We start from the raw sequence: 20664 nt of genomic DNA on the forward strand, positions 1-20664 counted from the left end.
AACATACCGTAGAACAGCATTTGACGATGGATGTCCAATTTGACGCGGTTACCTCTGAAATACTGCACATTGTAAAAAAAAATATTTCGTTAAGAAAACTGAAAACTTCTGGCAGCTACCTTGCCAGAAAATTTCTGTAAAGCATTGCTTTCTCTTATTGAGTTATTTTTCCTGTTTTTCTTGAGCAGACATTTTGTGTTAAAATTCACCTACCTGTTTTTTATTACATAAAAAGTGCTCTTCCCTGTTTTAAAGTTTGCTGTTATCTTTATTGTTATTCTTTTATTTTACAAAAAAATGTATGTGCAAAAACAATTATCGATGTTGAGTCGGAGACAATGATGTCTTCCTGTTTGTCTGTTATTTCGCTTCTCTTCTGTTCCATTGTACAGAAATTTCATGTTTATAGACAATTTTCTATCGCTATGAATAGGTATGTCGCTTAAGCCATCATTTTGGCAAGGTCATTTCTGTTCGTAAGAGCACTTGCCGCCCTGACGAAGGAACGTCCTTCGTCGGAACGTTGGCTGCAGCCCACATTCCTTGGCAGACCATTTCTAATCTCGACGTTTTTATGAACATCTGTCCTGTCTGACTTTTCTATCGTTCGTCACAAGAACCCTGCGAAATAACATCATCATCAGCCTATTTTATGACCACTGCCAGACGAAGGCCTCTCCCTGCAATCTGCAATTGTCCCTGTCCTGCACCAACCGATTCCAACTAGCACCTGCGAATTGCTTTAATTCATCAGCCCCCAAGTCTTCCGACGTCCTAGGCTGCGCTTACCTTCTCTTGGCACGCATTTTGTGACCGTAATTGTCCACCAGTTATTTAAACTACCGATTACATGACCTGTCAAGCTCCATTTTTTTCTTAGAGTTAATTAGAATTTCGGCTATTACCGTTTGCTCTCTGATCCACACCTCTGTCTTCCTGTCTCTGTCGCCTAACATTCATCGTTCGATCGCTCTCTGCGTGGTCCTTAACTTCATTTCGAGCTTCTTTTTTAGGCTCCAAGTTTCTGCTCCATATGTTAACACCGGCAGAATACACTGATTGTACACCTTTTGTTTTATTGATAATTGTAAGCTTCCAGTCAGGAGCTGCCAATGTCTGCCGTATGCGCTTCAACCCGTTTTTCTTCTGTAAACTTCCTTCTCATGATAAGGGTCCCCTGTGAGTAATTGACCTAGGTAAACGTACTTCTTCACAGACTCTAGAGGCCTACTGGCCGTCCTGAACTCTCGTTCCTTTGCTCAGCTATTGATCAATATCTTTGTCTGCTGCATAATAATATTCAACCCCACTCTTATGCTCTCTCGGTTAAGGTCCTCAATCAATTGTTATAACTCGTCTCCATTGTTGCTGAATAGGACAATGTCATCTGCAAACCGAAGGTTGCTAAGATATTCGCCGTTACCTTACTCGTAAGCTTTCCCAGTTAAGCTGCTTGAACGCTTCTTCCAAGCAATCAGTGAAAAGCATTAGAGAGATCATGTCTCCTTGTCAGAGCCCTTTCTTCTTAGGTATCTCCCTACTTTCTTGTGTGCAGAATTAAGGAAGCTGTGGAACCTCTAGATATTTTTAAAAATATTTCTGTAAGCGGCTTGTACTCCTTGATTGGGTAATACCTCGATGACTGGTGCTTTCTCTACTGAATCTACTGCCTTTTTGTACTCTGAAAGCCACATATAGAGGATGATTGTACTCTGCGGATTTCTCGATGACATGGATGTAATCCATTGTAGAGTATCCCTTCTTGAAGCCAGCCTGTTCGCTTGGTTGACGAAAGTTCGGTGTGGCCCTTATTCTATTGGAAATTGTCCTGGTGAATATTTTATGCAATACTGCGAGTAAGCTACTAGGTCTATAATTTTTCAATTCTTTAGCGTTTCCATTTTTGTGGATTAGTATAATATTTGCATTCTTCCAGTTCTCTGTCATAGGTGCAGCCCGATGTTCCACCTCTTTTACCATAGACTACTGAGCAGTGGCGTAGCTAGCTGGTCTGGCACCCGGGGCCCATAGATCTTCTGTCAACCCCCCAACCCCCTTCTCGCCGGGTGCAGTCGAGGAAGGCGAACATATCGAAAATTTCCGGGTTTCAGCACCAGTACAGCCGCCATGGACACCGCGCACGTGCCCCGGTTCCTCCTCTAGTTCGCTTTTTTTCCAAGAGGTCGCGAGTACAGCAGGTATAGACGCTGTTTTTTCTGCGCCAAATAACACGGGGTGCTGCACTCATAACTTCTGATAAGCGCATGTGTGCACATCTTCTGTCAGACTATAAGGCTTGGCAGCCAGTACAAATGCGGAATCGTGGAAAATATGGCTCAAGTCACAACAAAAAATATCTCTATGAAGTTTTAATTACCATGTTTAGCGGCAATATTGCATTTGCAAAATTGAAGCCCGACACTCATATCTTGCCCAGCAACAACTTCACAAAAAGCGTCGCAGGTACAATGGCGTGCAGTATTTTGGCCGTGGGCAGCCCTGAACGAAAACGAAGATTTAACTGCGTCAGTGACGCTGATCTCCCCACCCTATTAGAAAACGCCACCTGCCTCCCTGCTGCGCGGGCGCCAATGCTATGAAAATTACGAGTTCTCTTCATTCTGATCAATAAAGCCTTGTTTTTATTTGCTGCTATGGGGACAAACGTGATTATCTGAGCTGCGGTGCCCCCACAAGATTGGGAACAGAATAGAGCACGCTTCGCGCCGATTCTTGGCGTCCCCATAAAAATAAACAAATAAATGAAAGGCCGCGATGAGGTCCGTGCCAGCGAAAGCTTGCGCTACTATTGGTCTGCACTTGCAATGGAGAGGATTGAGGATCAGCGTCAATGGTCCACTATTTCATATTTCTTTCGCTGTTGCCGTACTGGGCGCCACACGCAGTGCCAATGTACTATAAGCTGTAGCACCCAAAACGATTTTGTTTAAGAAGTTTTTGTTGAGTTAATAATATGACTTTGACTTGAGTCCTCTATTCTCGAATTGAAGTGCCTCCTCTATAACTACTTATTAAGGGATTATTCAGGATATGATTATTGCTTATCTGCCATATCTTTCAGGATACCGAGTTCCTAGTAATCACAAGGACACATAACTAACTTCATAGAATAGCGGGAAATATCCTTACAAAATTCACCTTTTTTTATAAAATTTCGTGCAACTGACACAGACAATGTACTTGTGACATGAAGTCGCACAACAAGAAAATGATTAAAAAACGGTTAGCTAGGACTAGGAGGAAGATCTTTTATTCAACGCGGCGCAACTGATAATAAACTAATACAACGATTCTACATTGATAAATAGAACATTGGTTACATACTGCCGTTACACAAACATGGTGGGACATCGAGCCTTTTGCACTAAAGTAATGACCGGTGAGGACACATTTCCTTCAGAAGTTCTTTTTCCGACACTTCGCTTCTGCAAACTCATTAATTACGGTAGTAAAGTATATGTTTTTAACGTGTTCTTTATCTATGGTCAGTATCGCCAAGTTTGACAGCCTTTCATCACTCATAGTGGAGCGCAGGGATGTTTTGATCAGCTTTAACTTGGAAAAGTTCTTCTCGCATGATGCAACTGACACGCAGATCGTGAGGAACAAGCGAAAGATAACGGTAAGATAAGGGAGGGACTGAAAGAAGTTCCATTTGGCAATAAATTCGAGGAACTGTTGTGCGGTCCATATCGTCGTGACTTGAAGGCGATTTCCAGCGGCCTTGATGTGCCTTCGCAGCCGGAAAATCTCTAGGACCATTTCTTCCCCTTAAAATTTGTCATATATTTCAGTAAGACGACGTCAGCGTTTGAAGCGTTTCTACACTTTCAAAGATCTTGGAAACAGGCTCAATGATGCTGAAAACTAATGTTGCTTTCTCCATAGCCTTGGGTCGGGTGTCCAGCTCTCTGAAAACGATCAAGGCATTGAAATATTGCCCTTCTGGTCTGTTCTATTAAGATGAGGCCAGCGTCCCCTGCTCTTTCTCCTGACATCTTCTTGCGATATCTAACCCGTTGTTGTACCTCAATCCCCATTTCCTCACATTTTGCCGTGGCTTGGGCGATGGCCTTTTCCACAACTTCAACGTGCTGCTCTACCAGGAACATCAGTAACGATTTGAGCTTAAGGCTGCAGTGCTGGAGGCTGATTCCTGCAGTCTGGAGGTACTTCTGTGTTTCGTTAACTTCTTGTAGAACGTCCGACCAAAAATACAAAAAACTTAGAAAGGAAAAGTTGCACACAGCAGCAATCAAACTCAATGCGCCCCTCCTCGTTTCTACGCTGAACTTGGCATCCTGCAGTGCTTCCAGCGTCGAGATTATCTGCCCGTGGCTCCTTCCTGCTGCACGCACTGCCTCGTAGTGAGCGCTCCACTTCGTCTCGCTGAGATTTTTGACTGTCAGTGCCACGCCAGCATCCTTCAGTAATTTCCATCGTTGAGGCTAGCTCGAAAAAAACTTGTACATAGCTTCCAAAGTTCCAAAAAATGTCACGCATGCGTTAACGCTTTCAAATGAATGCAGGCCACAAAGGTTCAGGGAATGATTCGCGCATGGCACAAACAGGGCCTTTGGATTGACTTCTTCGATTCTGGCCTGCACGCCAGTGTGAACTCCGGCCATTACTGCTGCGTTGTCATACCCTTGACTGCGACAAAAGCTTATGTCCAATCCGTCGTCTTCGAGCTGTTTCAGAATACTTTTTGTAATCTCAGCAGCAGTGTTTCCTTCTATTGGAAAAAAGCCTAAGAATGATTCTTTTACTGTGACTTCGCCGTCATTAATGCACACGTACCTTATTACCTGACACATTTGGCCCACATGCGAAACGTCTGGTGTGTTATCGAACAAAATGCCAAAATATTTAGCCTCCTTGAATTTTTTACAATTTCGATCTTCACGTGTCTGCCGAAGAGTTGGATAAACTCATTCTTCGTTTGAGGCGACAGGTGTGAGGTCCCCCTTCCGCCGGAAGGGATGGCAGCCTAAACTTTCGTGAAATGTTCCTTCAAAATTGTGTCGTAATTCGAAAGAAATTTCACCAGTTCAAGAAAATTGCCTCTGTTGTCCGACTCCATGTTTTCTCTGTGCCCGCGGAGAGGAAGGTTCATTTTCGCCAGAAATAAGACTATGTCCAGAAGGCGGTGCAGCATGTCTCTCCAGCGTGTTCTCTCCGCCTCCTCTCGTTGAAAGGCCGCATCCAGTGTTCGGTCATGCTTGAGACTGACGTCCATTGTCCTCCATCGCTCGTAGCAGGACATGTGCGACACCGACGACTCGTGTTTATTTATTTATTTATTTGGTCATACTGTTAACCCTCCAGTGACGGTCGTTACAGGGAGGGAAGGAGAACATATACATTTCATAAGCACTTCAATGAGCAATCATGAATCAGAATTCAAAATTTGTACACCATTTCTCAAAAACATATCGACACCCAGCTCAAATTGTTGCACGTTCACACTCTCCACAACATCACTTGGCAGTTAGTTCCATAGTTCAATTGCATCAGGAAAAAAGGAATACCGATATACATCCGTACGTGTGTTAATAGGTTGTAGTACCCTGCTGTGGTTTTTTCTTGAACCACGTTTTATAGGCGCTTTCACATAATGTTCTTTGTTTATTTTTAATGCCCCTTGCATTATCTGGAAAAAAAGTTTGAGTCTATGTTTTATTCTTCTCATTTCCAGCGTTTATAATTCACACTGCTGTATCATCGCTGTAACCGAGTCAGTGCGGCGATACTTGGAGCATATAAAGCGTGCTGCAACCCACTGAATCCTTTCCACCTTCTTTTTTGAGCATTTTTGGTTAGGGCTCCACACAGCACTCGCATATTCCAGAACTGGTCGTATAAACGTTTTGTAGGCGACCAATTTAATTTCTTTAGTCGTATCTGGAAGCTTTCTCCTAAGGAAGCAGAGCTTTTGGTTAGCCTTCGAACAGATATTCTTAATGTGAATACGCCAGTCTAGACTATGCGTCACTGTCACCCCTAAATGTCGGAAACTCTGTACCTCGACCAAGGAATTTTCTCCTATATTATATTCAAATCTGATAAAGTTCTGTTTCTTACTTACGTGAGTGTATGTAGATTTTTTAAAATTAATTACCATGCCCCAACTTTGGCACCACGAGTTTAATGATTGCACGCAGCTGTTTAGTTTAATCAGATCTTCCGCGCAGGTTACACGCGTGTAAATTAAGCAATCATCGGCAAATAGTTTAATTTTTATAGGCGGATCAACATTAGATGGAATATCATTAATATACAATAAAAACAAAAGCGGACCTAAAACAGACCCCTGTGGCACTCCAGACACAACTTCACACTTCCTGATTCATTTTTTCCGATTCTGACCCTTTGATAACGGTCTGTTAAATATGCCTGAATCCACAATACTATATTTTCACAAATTCCTAGGCTTCTCAATTTGGAAAGCAGCTTATGATGTGCAACTTTATCAAATGCCTTCGTAAAGTCTATACATACAACATCTATCTGTTGGCATTCATCTATAGCTTTACTAAGGTCATGTACAGTTTCGATTAACTGTGTCACTGTCGAAAGGCCAGATCGGAACCCGTGCTGAACTGGGCATAATACATTGTTTTGTTCTAAGAAATACAGAATATGTCTAGCTATTGCAGGCTCTAGGACTTTACAGCACACAGAAGTGAGCGAGACTGGTCTATAGTTGTTTGCACATAGTCAATTGCCACTTTTAAATATCGGAATGACGGTGGCATCACGCCAGTCCTGAGGTACTGAATGATCCCGCAAAGATTTGTCGAATAAAAGCTGCAAATAATACGACATCCATTCAGCGTACCGTTGAAGAAATGCCGTCGGTATTTCATCTCGGCCACACGATTTTTTTGCGTCCAACGTAAGCAAATGTTGAAACACGCCCTCCCTTGTAATGCGTAGGTCTTCCATTGGGTATTGTATTGCGCAGACTAAAGGATCATCGTCACTATCACATCTATCCTTGGTGAAAACTGATTGGAAGAACTGATTAAGTACGTTTGCAATATCTTTTTTTTCTGTCACGACTACATCGCCACCCGCTATCTGTTCTAGTTCATCCTTTCTATCTGTGAAATACCACCAAAACTGTAGTGGCGAGCATTTGAGGAACTTTGTAAGCGTTTTATTGAAGAATGTTTGAAGAAATCTTTGAAATCTGCATTGAAGACTCCACCAATGCAGATTTCAGCATTTGTTTGGTTGTTGAATGTTCTGTTGCCCTGCTTTTTTTCCTTCCTTCATCTTTTTATCTTACGCTTAAGATGTATGATGTTCCTAGAAATCCATGGATTTCTTTGCTTTGATTTCTTTATACGTGTGGGGACAAAATGATCTATGCAGTATTTGATTATGCCTTTAGGTCGGTCCCATAGTTCTTCTACACTTTCGCGGTTTGATGCTATTTCAAATTCATTAAACGTTTCTTCCAAAACGTCTAGGATAGACGTGTCATTCGCACGGCCATAATCCTTCCGCTACCCTAGGGTTCAACTTCCACCAGCAATTGAACCCGGAGATGAAGCAGGCACCTGCAGCTTGTCCTTCTTCGAGGAGTTTGCAGCAGAAGCAGTAAATCAAATTTGTTGACTTTGAGTACACCATCCAGGTTTTCAGAACTTGGCTGCCATCTGCGGATATTTTGCAGAACCACGACTTCGCTAAATGCCTGCTAAACGTTTTACTGCACCCTAATTATGTCGTTACACCAGGGAATGGACCGTCTTTGTTTTGTATCGGCTCACTTCCTTTACGTACTAAACTTACTCTGATGTCATCTGGGATGGGTATAGCCCACGTACCTATGTCAGAGTACATGTCATCTTTAAGTACGTCGGTCGTCTTTCTGTAGTTCGATAATGCTTGAGCTTTAGTGCCCCTAGATGACGTCACATGGTCCTCGCCTTCTTGTGCTGAGCTGGGCTGCATGTATTGTGGCTCTTGTCTGACCATCTCCACTTGGCCGTCACCAAGAATGCGGGTTTGAGAAGCATCGGGCTGATGTATCGGGTCTGCCCCAGTGTGCATAAATATACTGGCTTCGAAATTCTGAGATGCGTCGTCTAGCTGCTGCGTTCCTGCACCTCTGCATGCGTCTGATTCCAACTAATCAACTGGTCTGTCCACAAACAGCTCGTGGGCGTCAAGAGGCATAGATGTAGTGGGTTGCAAGCAGTCTTCGTTTTGCCGCTCCCCTTCCTCGCATGGGCATATTCTCGCACCAACCTCTTCGGCGTCATTCGTGGGCAGACGCAATGAAGTCTTCACATATTTTTTAATTGACCCAGCCATGGATTGAAAAGCGCCGACCCAGTCCCGCTGGGTCGGCGCTTTTCCATTTTTATCCTACGGAACAAAGGAAGAACATTCATTTATACCATTTATCTGTGACAGCCGTGCGGCAATGTCCCAGAAAAACCCGCTTAAATAAAGAGGCAGGTCGGACATGCTCAAAGCGCAGTATTAGGCCCACAAGAGCTGGTAGTTCGCAATACTGACAAGGCGACTTCACTTCTGTAGATGAAAGCAGTATCACGGCTAGGCAACAACACAATATAGCGTGCCGTAAATACGAAGGAACAGTAGACATAAATCTGCACGTGTACGTCCGGCTACCTTGGTAAACACATAAAGCACAAAAGCGATTGAATTAGGTTACAACAAAACTAAACACAATGATCAAGTATATACAAAATTGGACTCTGCTAGCAAAGCTTATGACTCTAAAGTTATCTGTAACCAACTAGCCAGTTCACATAGGTCAAGCGTATATTCACCGGGCACCGGAGGAAGTCCATCGTCATCAAGGTTCTGTCGACACGAACCCGGTGATGTTCTTCGTTGACCGACGCCGTTCATTTGCGCTGTGCAAAACACAAGTCATTGGGTTCTTGACGACGAGCCGAAAACATTAACGTGCGCTCATAGAAGCGCAAAGCGATGGAGATTCCATTCTTCACGGAGACCGAAGAATCGCGAGATCGGCAGCGCTCTTCGGCCGCGCAGAGTCTGATGACCATCCAGAGAATCCCATTCGCGACTTTTGACGGCCGCACTGAATGCAATGTCGCTCTTAACGAACACTTCGCCGCGGGCGCCGGGCGCGCTCGTCGAACGCCCTCTTGCTGGTGTCTTTGTTCGTCTTCGCTGCGCATTCTGAACGGAAGAGGGACCCAAGAGCCTCAACGCCTTACAACGCCCGACTGTAGGTTTAGCGACGCCTGCTCCCAGCATGAACGCACGGCACGAGGGCACCCCAGATTAAACGTTTCGCTAAGGCGAGTAGTTCAGCGATCATTTTGCGAATTAAATTTTTTAGCCCGCACATTCGTGCAATTATTTCATGGGGTGTTGATAGAGCTACAGCCGACAATTCTAATGCACAACGCATCGGGTACATGAGCTCGGGCTACTCAATGCCGAAGCATACTTTGCCATTTGCGCCCAGTCAAGCCGGCGGAAAGAGGAGTGTCTTCAGACGTATATGACACCCCCCCTACCCACTGGCCCCTTGCACCCGGGGCCCACGGCCCCCCGGCATGCCCCCCGCCCCCGTTGCTACGCCACTGCTACTGATTGACCTAAGTTGGCGTGAACATACGTACAACAGGAAACTCATCGAATTTTCCAGAAAGTTATCGCCAATAATACATCGTTTTAAAATTATCGCATGGTGTACTGAAAAGAGGCACGTTATACACACTCGGAAATTATTATCTGAATAAATTAACAAACGCGACACGCGGAGATCATGCAGACCACGCAGTGTGTATATCGGGAAGCGCGCGGGAGGCACGCAGCTGCGCAATGACCTCATCGATAGCACGTTTCAGCGCTGATACTACGGATTGTCGCTAAATTCCTTCAGTGATCATCGCCTTAGCGTTGACATTCATAGTGAGATGGTTTCTATGCGATGAGCACTCCTTGCATTCTTGAGTCGTTTTTAATGTCCGTCCGTCTGTCTGCACTCCTACTCTGACCCATTGCTCAAAGTTGTCGACTAGCTTGGGTAACAAGTTATGGGCTCGTGATTGTGATGCCGTCTAGGCTGTCGGTCGTCGTCATTCCAGCTTCATGATATGGCACTCGTCATGACATCGTTGTCACTCCTTCTACGGTGACCAAGTGGTCGAAGTTTTTAATATATTGGCTCACTAGATGTGTGCTCGTTTTCGTGATGTGTATGTTGTACTTTAGTGCGCGCTGTAAGTAATAATAATGCAGATGTACCGACTCGCCCAACTATCTACCGTACTACAGTTCGTTGTACTTGCATCGTCGTCATTCCAGCTTTGTCACTATACCGGCTGTAGTCATGTCAGCGTAATAACGCCATCATTGTCATTGTTATAGAGTTGTAATGCATTCGTTGTCATAGCACCGTCGTGGTGCCGTCGTGGCCGTTCCATCGTCGGCACTCCAACTTCCTCATCCTACTATCGTCATCCCGCTTTTTTACGTCATCTTCGTCGTACAGGCTTCGCGCAAAGCCTTCGTCACACCATTGTCGGCATACACTCCTCGTCACTCTAATGTCCTCATTTCTTTGTATTGCCACCGTCCTCATTGTGCCATCACCATGCAATCAATGTCATATTTTAGTCGTGACGTCATCGTGGTCGTTCCATCTTCGTTACCCGGCTATTGGCATGCCATCACCACCACTCTATCGTAGTCACATAGTCGTCGTCATACCATTTTCGCAATGCCGTCGTCACTTTGGTTACGTTATCCTATCGACGTCATGTAACCGACGCGACACTGCTTTCGTAGTTCCACCAACGTCAATCCTTTTTCACTCTATTGTAATTACGCTGTCGTCGTTTAATAGTGATTATGCCACCGTGGTCATGCCATCGTAGTCACTGGGTCGTCGTTAGACAGTGGCTATCTTGCATGGTCCGTGATCGTGCCATCCTCGTCATTTCAGCTTTGATATCATGTTGCCGTCATACTGTCGTCATCACTTCATCGTCGTCATCCATTGTCCCATTTCGTTGCCACGCGGGGGTCGTGATGCAGTCGTGGTCAATCTATCGTTGTCACTCCAGCTTCCTCACCCGACTCTCGTCATTATGTCCTTGTCATGCATCGTCATCATGCACTCTTCGTGATTCAGTCGTCATCACGCCATCTTCATTGTAAACTCGTCTTCATCCCCTTATCCTCCTAGTTTTGTCATGCACTCGTCGTCATTGTCTCGTCATTATACAGCCGTCACATGCATTCTTTGTCATGCAGTGGTGTTGCCGCCGCGGTTCTATCATCGTCATTCTAGCTACGTCTTCCCGCTCTCGTCATGGCCTCGTGTTCACGCCGTCGTCGTCACACACTGGTAATCAGTCCCATAGTACCATCCCATTGTCCTCATACAACGTTTTTTATTGCATCAACGTCTTTCCTTACTCATCATTATCCGCAAGAATGCTTGCATCAATCAATCCTAATTTTGCCGTCCTTGTCGTACTGTCGTCGTATCGTGTTGTCACAGTCGTGTCATCATCATTTAAGCTTCGTTATCTGATTGTCATCATACCGTGGTAATCACGCTATCGTCGTCATTAGCTCATCGTAGGCATCGTCTCCTCATTTTGTCATCATCGTCACGCTGTCTGTGGTCGTTACGCTATCGTCATCATTTAAGAACCGTCATCCTATTCTCGTCAGGCCGTTGTTGTCACACCGCCTTTGTCGTTCCGTCGACGCAATTTCTTCTTTCTTAAACCATGGTCCTCACTGCGTTGGCAGCATAAAGTCGTCGTCCTGGCGCCGTCATTATGACTAGAGGCAGCAAGTTCAGGCACTTTACATGTGGGGTTTTACGAGCCTAATGTCACTACAGGAGCCATCACAAGCGCTATAAACTGCTCGCAAGCAATGATATGCTTTATACGTGGAATACATATAGCCCAATTTCAAGGCAAAAATTAATGCAGGGTTACCCTGTGACACTTGAAAGCACCAGCTGTATTGTGGAAGCCATCGCTTCACAAGAATTTACTGTGCAGTCGAGAGGCCAAGTTTTAGTCAATCAAGGTAGCGCAGCCGTGTCATAACATTATGAGCATGCACAGTGTATATTCCCTAGCGAAACGTCTTTGCTTGCACTGATGCATCTAGTGGAGCAAGCACACAAAACACAAAATGCGGTAAGAAAGCCGCTGAACTGTGGGGGAGAGCTCTACGGTAGGCAACATTTTTTAAAGAGGAGCCGGGTTGGTTGATGGTCGATTGCGGAATTCAGATGAGCTGTCATAACATGGTGCGCATCGGCGCACCATGTCAAACTGCAACCGAGAAAGAGGAGGATACGCGCACTCTTCTGGGCTACCTCCCCTCTCTACTACTATTCTTGTGCGAACGACAAGACATCGTGTGCGAAGCCACCATCCTTCTTGCCTGACCCTCGCACGCTTTCTCACAGATCAAATCTTGCAGGGTGCGGTTTCATCGCAACTGTTATTCAGGCGGAACCTCACGGCAATAAGTGCGTTGTATGGCGAGAACTGGCTGGGAGTGTTCTTAAAATTATTCTCGCAACAAGAGTGCCCCGAAAATCCATTTTCAGGTGCTAAAAGCAAAAATAGGCATTTACAGGCGCAATCCACGGAAATAGGCACTTACAGACTCTATAAACTCAGTGCTACTCCAACTTTTAACTCACAATTATTCTTCATACTTCAAAAGTGAGGGACCCTTGCACACGGCAATGAATTGGCATTTGCCTATAGTACATTTTCTAGTCTTGAGCGCCCTTAATAAGCGAGAGCCATAGCAAAACGGGAAGAGAGCTGAAGCAACGGGTGCACCAGAATTACCACTACAGGTACTATGTAAATGTCACTGTAGAACTACGAAGTGTCGCGACGTTCCTCGCTATTTGCATTAGCGTCGGTAGGTACCATAATATGAGTTCTGCCGTAATTTGGATATGTAAGCATTTTACGCGATTCACCCAGTAAATATGTCCGTCGGTCTGTCTGTCCGTCGGCTACAACCCTTCAAACCTGAACTAAAATCACGTCGAAGCGAAAAAAAATTATTGATTCGAGTCCAAATGGTTTATATTTGTGTCTTGAATTACGTGTCGAACGGTTTTACAGCACACGCTTGTATCGCGCGTAGGGGAAATCTAACCATCTGACACTTAAACTTGTTTTGTTAAAGAGGCCAGAATGGATGCGAGACAGAAGCCTATACATATACAGGAAAGTACCTGAGATAAGCCAAAGTATGCTTCGCATTAAAAACAACGACGAACCTCAAATATGATCAACTCAGCGTAGCCGTACTTGAAGTTATTCTGTGAGAGCAGGGTCCTAAAGCTATCGCGCTATAGGAGCGCTGCTAAGCACGTGGTTACCGGGTCGAATCCTGGCCACGGTGGCCGCATTTCGATGAGAGCGAAATGCGAAAGCGCATGTGTACTGAGATTTAGGTAAATGTTACAGGACCCCGGGTAGTCCAAATTTCCGGTGTCCCCCACTATGGCGTGCCTCATTATCAGATCGTGGCTTTGACAAGTATAACCCCATGATTCCTTTCCACTTATCAGAAAACATATCAGGCTGATCGGGTTATTTCCGGGACAACATATTGGTCGCACCGGGAACGCAACTACAGGAAGCGCATACGCAAGCGCAGGCTCTGCCCTCGCGTGCTCTGGAAAGTTGAGCGGTGTTTTCCTAGAAAATCAATGAGGCACGGCTAAACACAATACTGACATAAAACGTGCAGAAATATTACGGACAGAAATAGGGTACACGATGTTGGAGGACGCGCCATCAGTCAGTCGTAATCAAAAGAACGCACAGAAAGTGCAAATACTCTAGAAGCGCACCGACGAGTTTGAATTTGTGGCCGCCCAAATCTACCTTTGTGTCGCAACTTCTGACAGTGCCTACTGGCGCTTTCTTTTCGCAAAGAGGATTTTATCCTTTGCGTTCTCTATGTTTTGCAGCTTCTTCGAGAAGGTGTACGCGGAGGCACTCACTACCACCGTGCCCCGAACTGGCCAGACCGCCGCGCAGAAAGCCGTCATGTTCTACAGGTCGTGCTTTCGCGTTTCTAACGCGGAGATAGACCATCTGGAGACCGTCAAGGAACTCCTGCTCGACGCTGGCGTCACGTGGCCGGAGCTCAGCAACTCCCCCAACCTCCTGCGTACGCTGTTCCTCATGACGGCCGCTTGGAACTGGGCCAGTCCCCTCCAATTCCTCGTGCACCGTGAGGGCAGACTTGAAGTGAAGCCCGACGCGTTGTACCGCGACGTGCTGGCAAAGAGGAACGACATGTTGAAAGCCGTAGCGCAGAGATCCTACTACGCCGACTACTACGACAGAATGGTGCAGGCGTTTGCTCGGTCAGGAGGGCAGGTCAGTCACGCGCAGCGAAATGCGCCCGATCCTAAGCGCACACTCTTATTACTTGCACTCCGATGGGTTTCCCATTAAATACATAGCTTGCTTGAGTCTCATTCTGAACGTAATATAAAGAACTGCAGAAAATTGTACTTCGAAGTCAACTTTATTTTCTTGTTAGGGGAATGCGAAAACTAAATTCGAAGGTTGTCACGACACTTCTATAGTCCGTTCACTCACAAATTATTTCATTTTATTTCCATTATATTCGCCTGATAGGGTCGGGGGCATTACATAAAAGAGGACTTTAATCTTTGCGACAATGTCGGAAGAAATGGGCTCTACAGGAACATGAAAAAACAAAAAAAGAAAGGTGATGGACTGACAATAAATCTTTCAAAGAAGACACCCCAGACTCACTCGAAAGATAGGTGTGGTGATAACTTGATGTTTAGCGCATACTCTTGTTAGTCATTCAAATAACGGTGTAATTAAATATCGCTCGAGTTACTCGAATATCAAAATAAATCAATTGTCAAATCAGATGCACATGTTAATCATCAGCTGTAAGGAACTAAACACTATACATTCAGCATTCGTGATCGAGTGCGTTACGTCGAACATTCCATCAAGATCACAGCACCTTCGGTATTGTGTTCGCTGAGTGAACTAAGCCGAGTGTTAAGCCGAATGTTAAGCCGAATGTTCAACTGACTCGCAGTTGAATGTCCGTGTCTTTTTTTTTTTTTTTGCTTGCGAGAACTGGACGCATAGCATAATATAAACAGGGGCACCGACTCCTGTCTTGCATTGCTTTAGGCGCGGCCAACTTCTCTCTCCTCCATTCATTCCTTCCGGCATTTCTTCTCCATCCATTTCCGGCATTCATTCTCCATTCATTTCTTTCCGGCAGTTGTGCGCATCGCACGGCGGTGAAGTCGAGAAGGGAAACTAGTTGAGAATCCATTGAGCTATCAAAGTATTAAGCGGCCGGAAAGTGCGCCATCGCAGCTATCGGTGCTTGCAGTGGTACATCATGTCCGCGCGTTTTTCGATAGTGACTACCACTAGTAAAATGCACAAAGTGCCTATTTCCAAAAGTAAAAAAAAAGTCGTGTGTTGCCAAAATTACTCATTGCAGTTCAACAACTAACGGAGATAAAGGACATCACAGTGCGTCGTCTAAGTGGAGCAACATGAGCATATTGTCTAGTGATGGTGCTTGCTGGCACTAAGCTAATCTAAGTAAAAAGCAATGTGAAATGCTTTTTTCCGTGAGTTGGTCTGGTACCACATGCGTGACCTCAGCTTTACTATAATTGCGTTTGTTTTATGTGAAGCACCATATAAAACTAATCTTTGCGAATGTTTCTGAGAGCCTGCGGTCTGCCCTTACTAACTTTAGGACACTGCTGTCACCAATCACGAAATTGAGCAGCGTAGTGTGCGGTAAAAAGAATTGAAAAATTGTAGCTGGAGTTCTTAGCCATGTCAGAAGACTCGCATGATGTGTAGCATGCCTGCTAAATGCGCTGCGACGCAGGCCAAAGCGTGCAAGTAATTGCTACTCGCGAACACAGAAAGTAACGAAAACACACACAAGTAAGGAAAGCTATACATCAGGGTGATCATATTCGGGTTTTATGGAATTTTTAAGAATTGCTTGTTGCAGATAACAAAATTCCTGTTCTTGAGCTAGGTTATTCACAGAGGCGGACATTACATGCACGACGTATCGACACATTTATTCAAATAAAGAACTAAACGTCCCTAATGAACATCCTAATTTAATATCTTACGCCACATATGGCAATATGCGGATTGTAGCGGCTGTGTTTTAATGCGTATCCATTTGTAATGAGTTTCCAGAATGACACGACTTTGGTGATATGCACCATCAAAGTAGCCATAAAAATGCGCTGTTCTTCCACTTACTTTTTTGATAAAACGCTGTTTAATGCACCCAAGCAGAAAAGAAACTTGAACGCCCATGTATTTGTTCCCGCACTTGGGGAAATATCTTGAGACTGCAGTAATCCTGGTAATTCATATAAAATGGAAGCGTCTTACAAACTCACCGGCTACAATTCGTAAGCAACCACGGCTGCATAAATCAATTACTATCCTCTCCTTGTTCTCGCACCTCTGTCCACCTGCAGGAGCTTCCATACGCGGAGATGCTCACACTCGAGTCCAGCGCCATCTCACAGCTCTTTCCATTCTACGCGCCTGTCAATTCGAAATCATTGGACAATGCAAGCTTGGACGACATCGTGGCCCTGGCGGGGAACGTCTTTCCCAACCATGTCTGGCAGCAAGAACTGCGCATGCTGGGCAACACTACGGCGATGTCTGTGTATAACGCGGAATACACGTTCAGAATCCATAACGCTGCGTTCTTCGCCGCCTTCTTTGAATTCACCAAAAAAGAAGGAGAAGAGCGAACAGCCTACTACGTCGGCTGGTGCGTGGTTCAGGTGGCATCGCAGCTGGCAAACCGGGACCTGGTCCGCTTCTCATACCAGAGTGTCAAGGAAGTCGCTCCAGGCCACGCTAAGCTTTGCTCCACGCTCGCACACAACTACTACGGTCTCGCGTTCTACGCCAGACACATGAAGCAGCAACACACCGACGGAGTGATCAAAGGCGTCTCCGCCATGATGCATAACATCCGGGCCTCAATCCGCGCGAACATAAACGATACGCTTGGGAGACCGCTGCTCCCGGCCGTTCCAATGCTGAGCGCGGACAGCCACCCGGACGACGCCCTGCGAATATTGAAGGAACTAGAAGACAGAACGCTCAACGCCGCGTACAGCCAGTTTCCAGACATGAGCGAGAACGTATGGGAGAACATCGCAGCCGCTACGAGCGCCACACGGCGGTCTGACATGGAGATTATGATGAAAGGAAACCTGGGGAGTGATGAGGTACCCCGAGTCATCTACTATTTCAATGACAAGGCTGGTTTCGAGTTTCTACCGATGGCATTCGAAGCGCCCGTGTACAGCACCCAAGCCTTAGACGCCACCAACTACGGTGTGCTAGGAAGCGAGATCGCCGCCGCCTTCGTCGATTTTCTGTTCGCGGCCCTCCTGGGAGCAGACAACGAGACGCGAGCTGATTTCGAGGCGAAGACCTTGTGCTTTGTGGAATCACTGCCGCCGAACTTAACCGATGCTACAAACGCGCGGGCGCTCTTGAAGCGAGCGGTATCACTAAGAATTGTTTACAGCGCGTTCCATGCACCGATCGACCGGCAAGGGACGGAAATGAGGCTCGTAGGCCACCTAGACATCACGGAGAGGCAGATGCTGTTCATCTTCTGGTGCCTGTACCAATGCAGTACTCCTGACGCACAGTACAAGTGCAACGTTCCGGTGAAGACGTTCAGGCAGTTCGGGGCTGCCTTCGGTTGCCTCCGTGGCAGCGAAATGTACAGCGGACAAGATTGCCCAGTGCTAGTGTAATTGCCGTGGATGAAATGACGCCCAGCCAACCAGCCACATTCGCAGTGCCGGAGCGTTCGCAGACACGTACTGTAGGCACTACTACTATGCGTGGCGCTCAACAAGTCACTCTTTGTGCGAAGGAAAATACCTCTTTTGTGTAGACTAGCAGCAGTGACAGCTAGTGCTCACGTGTATTTTCTCTTGTTCCTTGCCACCAAGGGCGGACTTCGCGACTGTGGACTGAACTCTGCTTACTTTCGATAGGTTACATCTGTTTTGCCTATCATGCGCAATGTCAATCTTTGATGATTATAATTACCTGATTTAGACCACTGCTGGCGATTAGCAGTGGTTCTTGTTCTCGCCTATGTCTTGTGGAATTGATGCGCCAAAACATTGTGCGCTATGCAATGGTATTTGAGCTGGTAATATATGCAGATATTATATAAGAAAGTTATTTAAAACCCTCGTTTCTGCAACCTTTCCATATATATTATTGGCGGTTGTGTACGTTTGCGCCCTAACATAGTGTACAAGTAAGCATATAAAAGCTTTCTCTTGTCTTCTACAAATATGCTGGTATACCTTGAAAGCAATCCTTAGAGTTAGCAGTGGGTTCAATGGGGCTGGTTGATTGATCTTTAGAATAAAAACAGGAACATTGCAATACAGGACGAGCGAGTAAAGAGCACAGGACGGAGCGTTGACTAGCACCCAGATGCATTATTTGCAGAAGCAGCATATAAAGATATCATTGAATGTGATATAAAGAACAGACAAACAAGGAGAAGAAGGATAAGCGTCAGCCACGGAGATAATCCAGTTCTTTTGTTTAGAGCGTGAGGGACGAAGACTGACGCAAGATTCGCCACTTTTGAATATGCAAATTGCCTCAAAGATTTCCCGCGCACGCTTTTCGCTATATCTGCCAATTATTTCGCTCTTCTTAATAATTAGATGATGCCATCCATTGATGTCAAAGACTTGTACTATTCGTTACCAAATAACCTGATTTTAGAGGAAGTTGGTGATTGCATCGATAAGCAAGGGGTGGTTAAGTTTCAAAACGTCTGTGGAACGAGTGTCGGCAGCTTCATGGAAATACGCACTTACTACCTAAAATCCACATTCATTTGTCATGACAATAAGCTTTTAATTCAAAAGCAGGGAGTGTTTATGGGTTCATGTTTGGCACCCATACTTAGTCACATTTTGTTGGCACGCTGTGACAGGGGCTTACTCGCTTACAACCTTAAGAATATTCCGCTTTGTTGACGACATTATAGTATTTTATCCAGTTGACCCCTGTGACACGGAGGTAACCTCCAAGACAATTACTGACGGCTTCAGGAAAATAATGAAGGATGTTGCATTAACAACGGAAGAACCCACCAATGACCCTTTAAGGTATCGAAACAGTGCTATCGTTTTTAAACCTCATCGCGTGTGCTGCAGCTACTCGTCTCGATCAAAGAAAGGGCTTCTCCGTTTTTGTCTGCACACTCGGAACTCGTAAAACGAGGCCTCGCTAAAACATGTTGGCGAGCTTCTCTCAAGCGCTCGTGCGAGCACTCTGTTAAGCAGAGCTTTTCAGCAAAAGTCCACAGACTAACGTCAACAGGCTACCCGACCAGCGGGTTGTGCAATGTTGCTGGTGGCCTTGTAAAATATTTAAAGAACGCCGGAAAACAAACTACGCAGTCACCGCCTTCGAGATCTAGGCTTGCCGTCATTTCTCATGTACACCGTGTTTGTCTAACATTATGAAAATTGCGGCCAATGCAGGAGTGAGGGTGGTGTGCAATACCCCTAATAAACTGACGGGGCTGCGCAAAATAGTCAACAGGGTGGATACTGTCTCGCGCAGAAATTTGCTATACGAATCATGTTCGCGTCCTCATGTACTTTACAACGCAGGGCGTCTATAAAATCCATCTCGTTTGGAAACGTTGCTATATCGACAAACGGGGAGGTGCATTAATGATCGCCTGCGCGAGCATGCCGCTTCACTAAAACAAAACCTGTACAGTCATCGGGCGGCCTACTGTAACACGTGCGGTTGCCCCCCGATTTTTAAAAGTGCGAGAGAAGTGGCAGATAGAGTGAAAGCATGCGCGGGAAATGTTTGAGGCATTTTGCGTATTCAAAAGTTGCGACGCGTGCGTCAGTTCTGCGTCCCTCACACTCTGAACAAAAGAACTCGAACTGACGCTTATCCTTCTCTTTCTGTTCTTTATGTCACATTCAATGATGTCTTCACATGCTGCTTCTGCAAATAAAGCATTTGGTTGCTAGTTGGCGCTGTGTCCTGTGCTTTTTACTCGGTCGTCCTGTATTGCGCTGTTGCTGTTTTTATTATAACAAATTCATAGAGCGCGCTCCACTCTTTAGCATTTTTTTTTTCAATAGCCTAATAGTGCAGTTTTGGGCGGGCGTCGTTATCTGGTGGGGTATGCCCGCATGCCAACACAACCACGCGGTGTCTGAATGATGTAAAGTGTTTGTATTCCGGCAGTGGAACTGTGCGCAGGGCAGCTCAAGACACAATTACACCTGTCAAACAGAACATGTCGGATGAGAGGTCCAGAAAAAAGGTGGCAGTGTCGCCCTAGAGGTGAAGATTCGATTCCTATAGAAAATTAGTAGACAGCCATAACAGATAAGGATAGTAGTTTTATCCGTCCTATAAACTGGTAAGCACTCGCTTACTAACAAATTAACAGGCACGGTTTCAGTGCGCAGAGAACACATCATACTTGAGGACCGCCGACACTGACTGTGGAAAGGCTGGC

General features: G+C 45.6%; 1 protein-coding gene across 3 annotated transcripts in view; it reads left to right on the plus strand.

Moving 5' to 3' along the window:
- The window catches only part of LOC135918254 (endothelin-converting enzyme 2-like), a 99428-nt gene extending 81097 nt beyond the window's left edge, over nt 1–18331 (plus strand). For all 3 annotated transcript variants that reach the window (XM_070532830.1, XM_065451921.2, XM_070532831.1), the window contains exons 9-10: nt 14021–14435; nt 16580–18331. In XM_070532830.1, coding sequence (XP_070388931.1) covers nt 14021–14435; nt 16580–17890 — 1726 coding nt within the window. In that variant the 3' untranslated portion in view covers nt 17891–18331. The remainder of the gene's footprint in view (nt 1–14020; nt 14436–16579) is intronic.
- The last annotated feature ends 2333 nt before the right edge of the window (nt 18332–20664 follow it).

Source organism: Dermacentor albipictus, chromosome 2 (assembly GCF_038994185.2).
Source record: "Dermacentor albipictus isolate Rhodes 1998 colony chromosome 2, USDA_Dalb.pri_finalv2, whole genome shotgun sequence".
Taxonomy (NCBI): Eukaryota; Metazoa; Arthropoda; class Arachnida; order Ixodida; family Ixodidae; genus Dermacentor; species Dermacentor albipictus.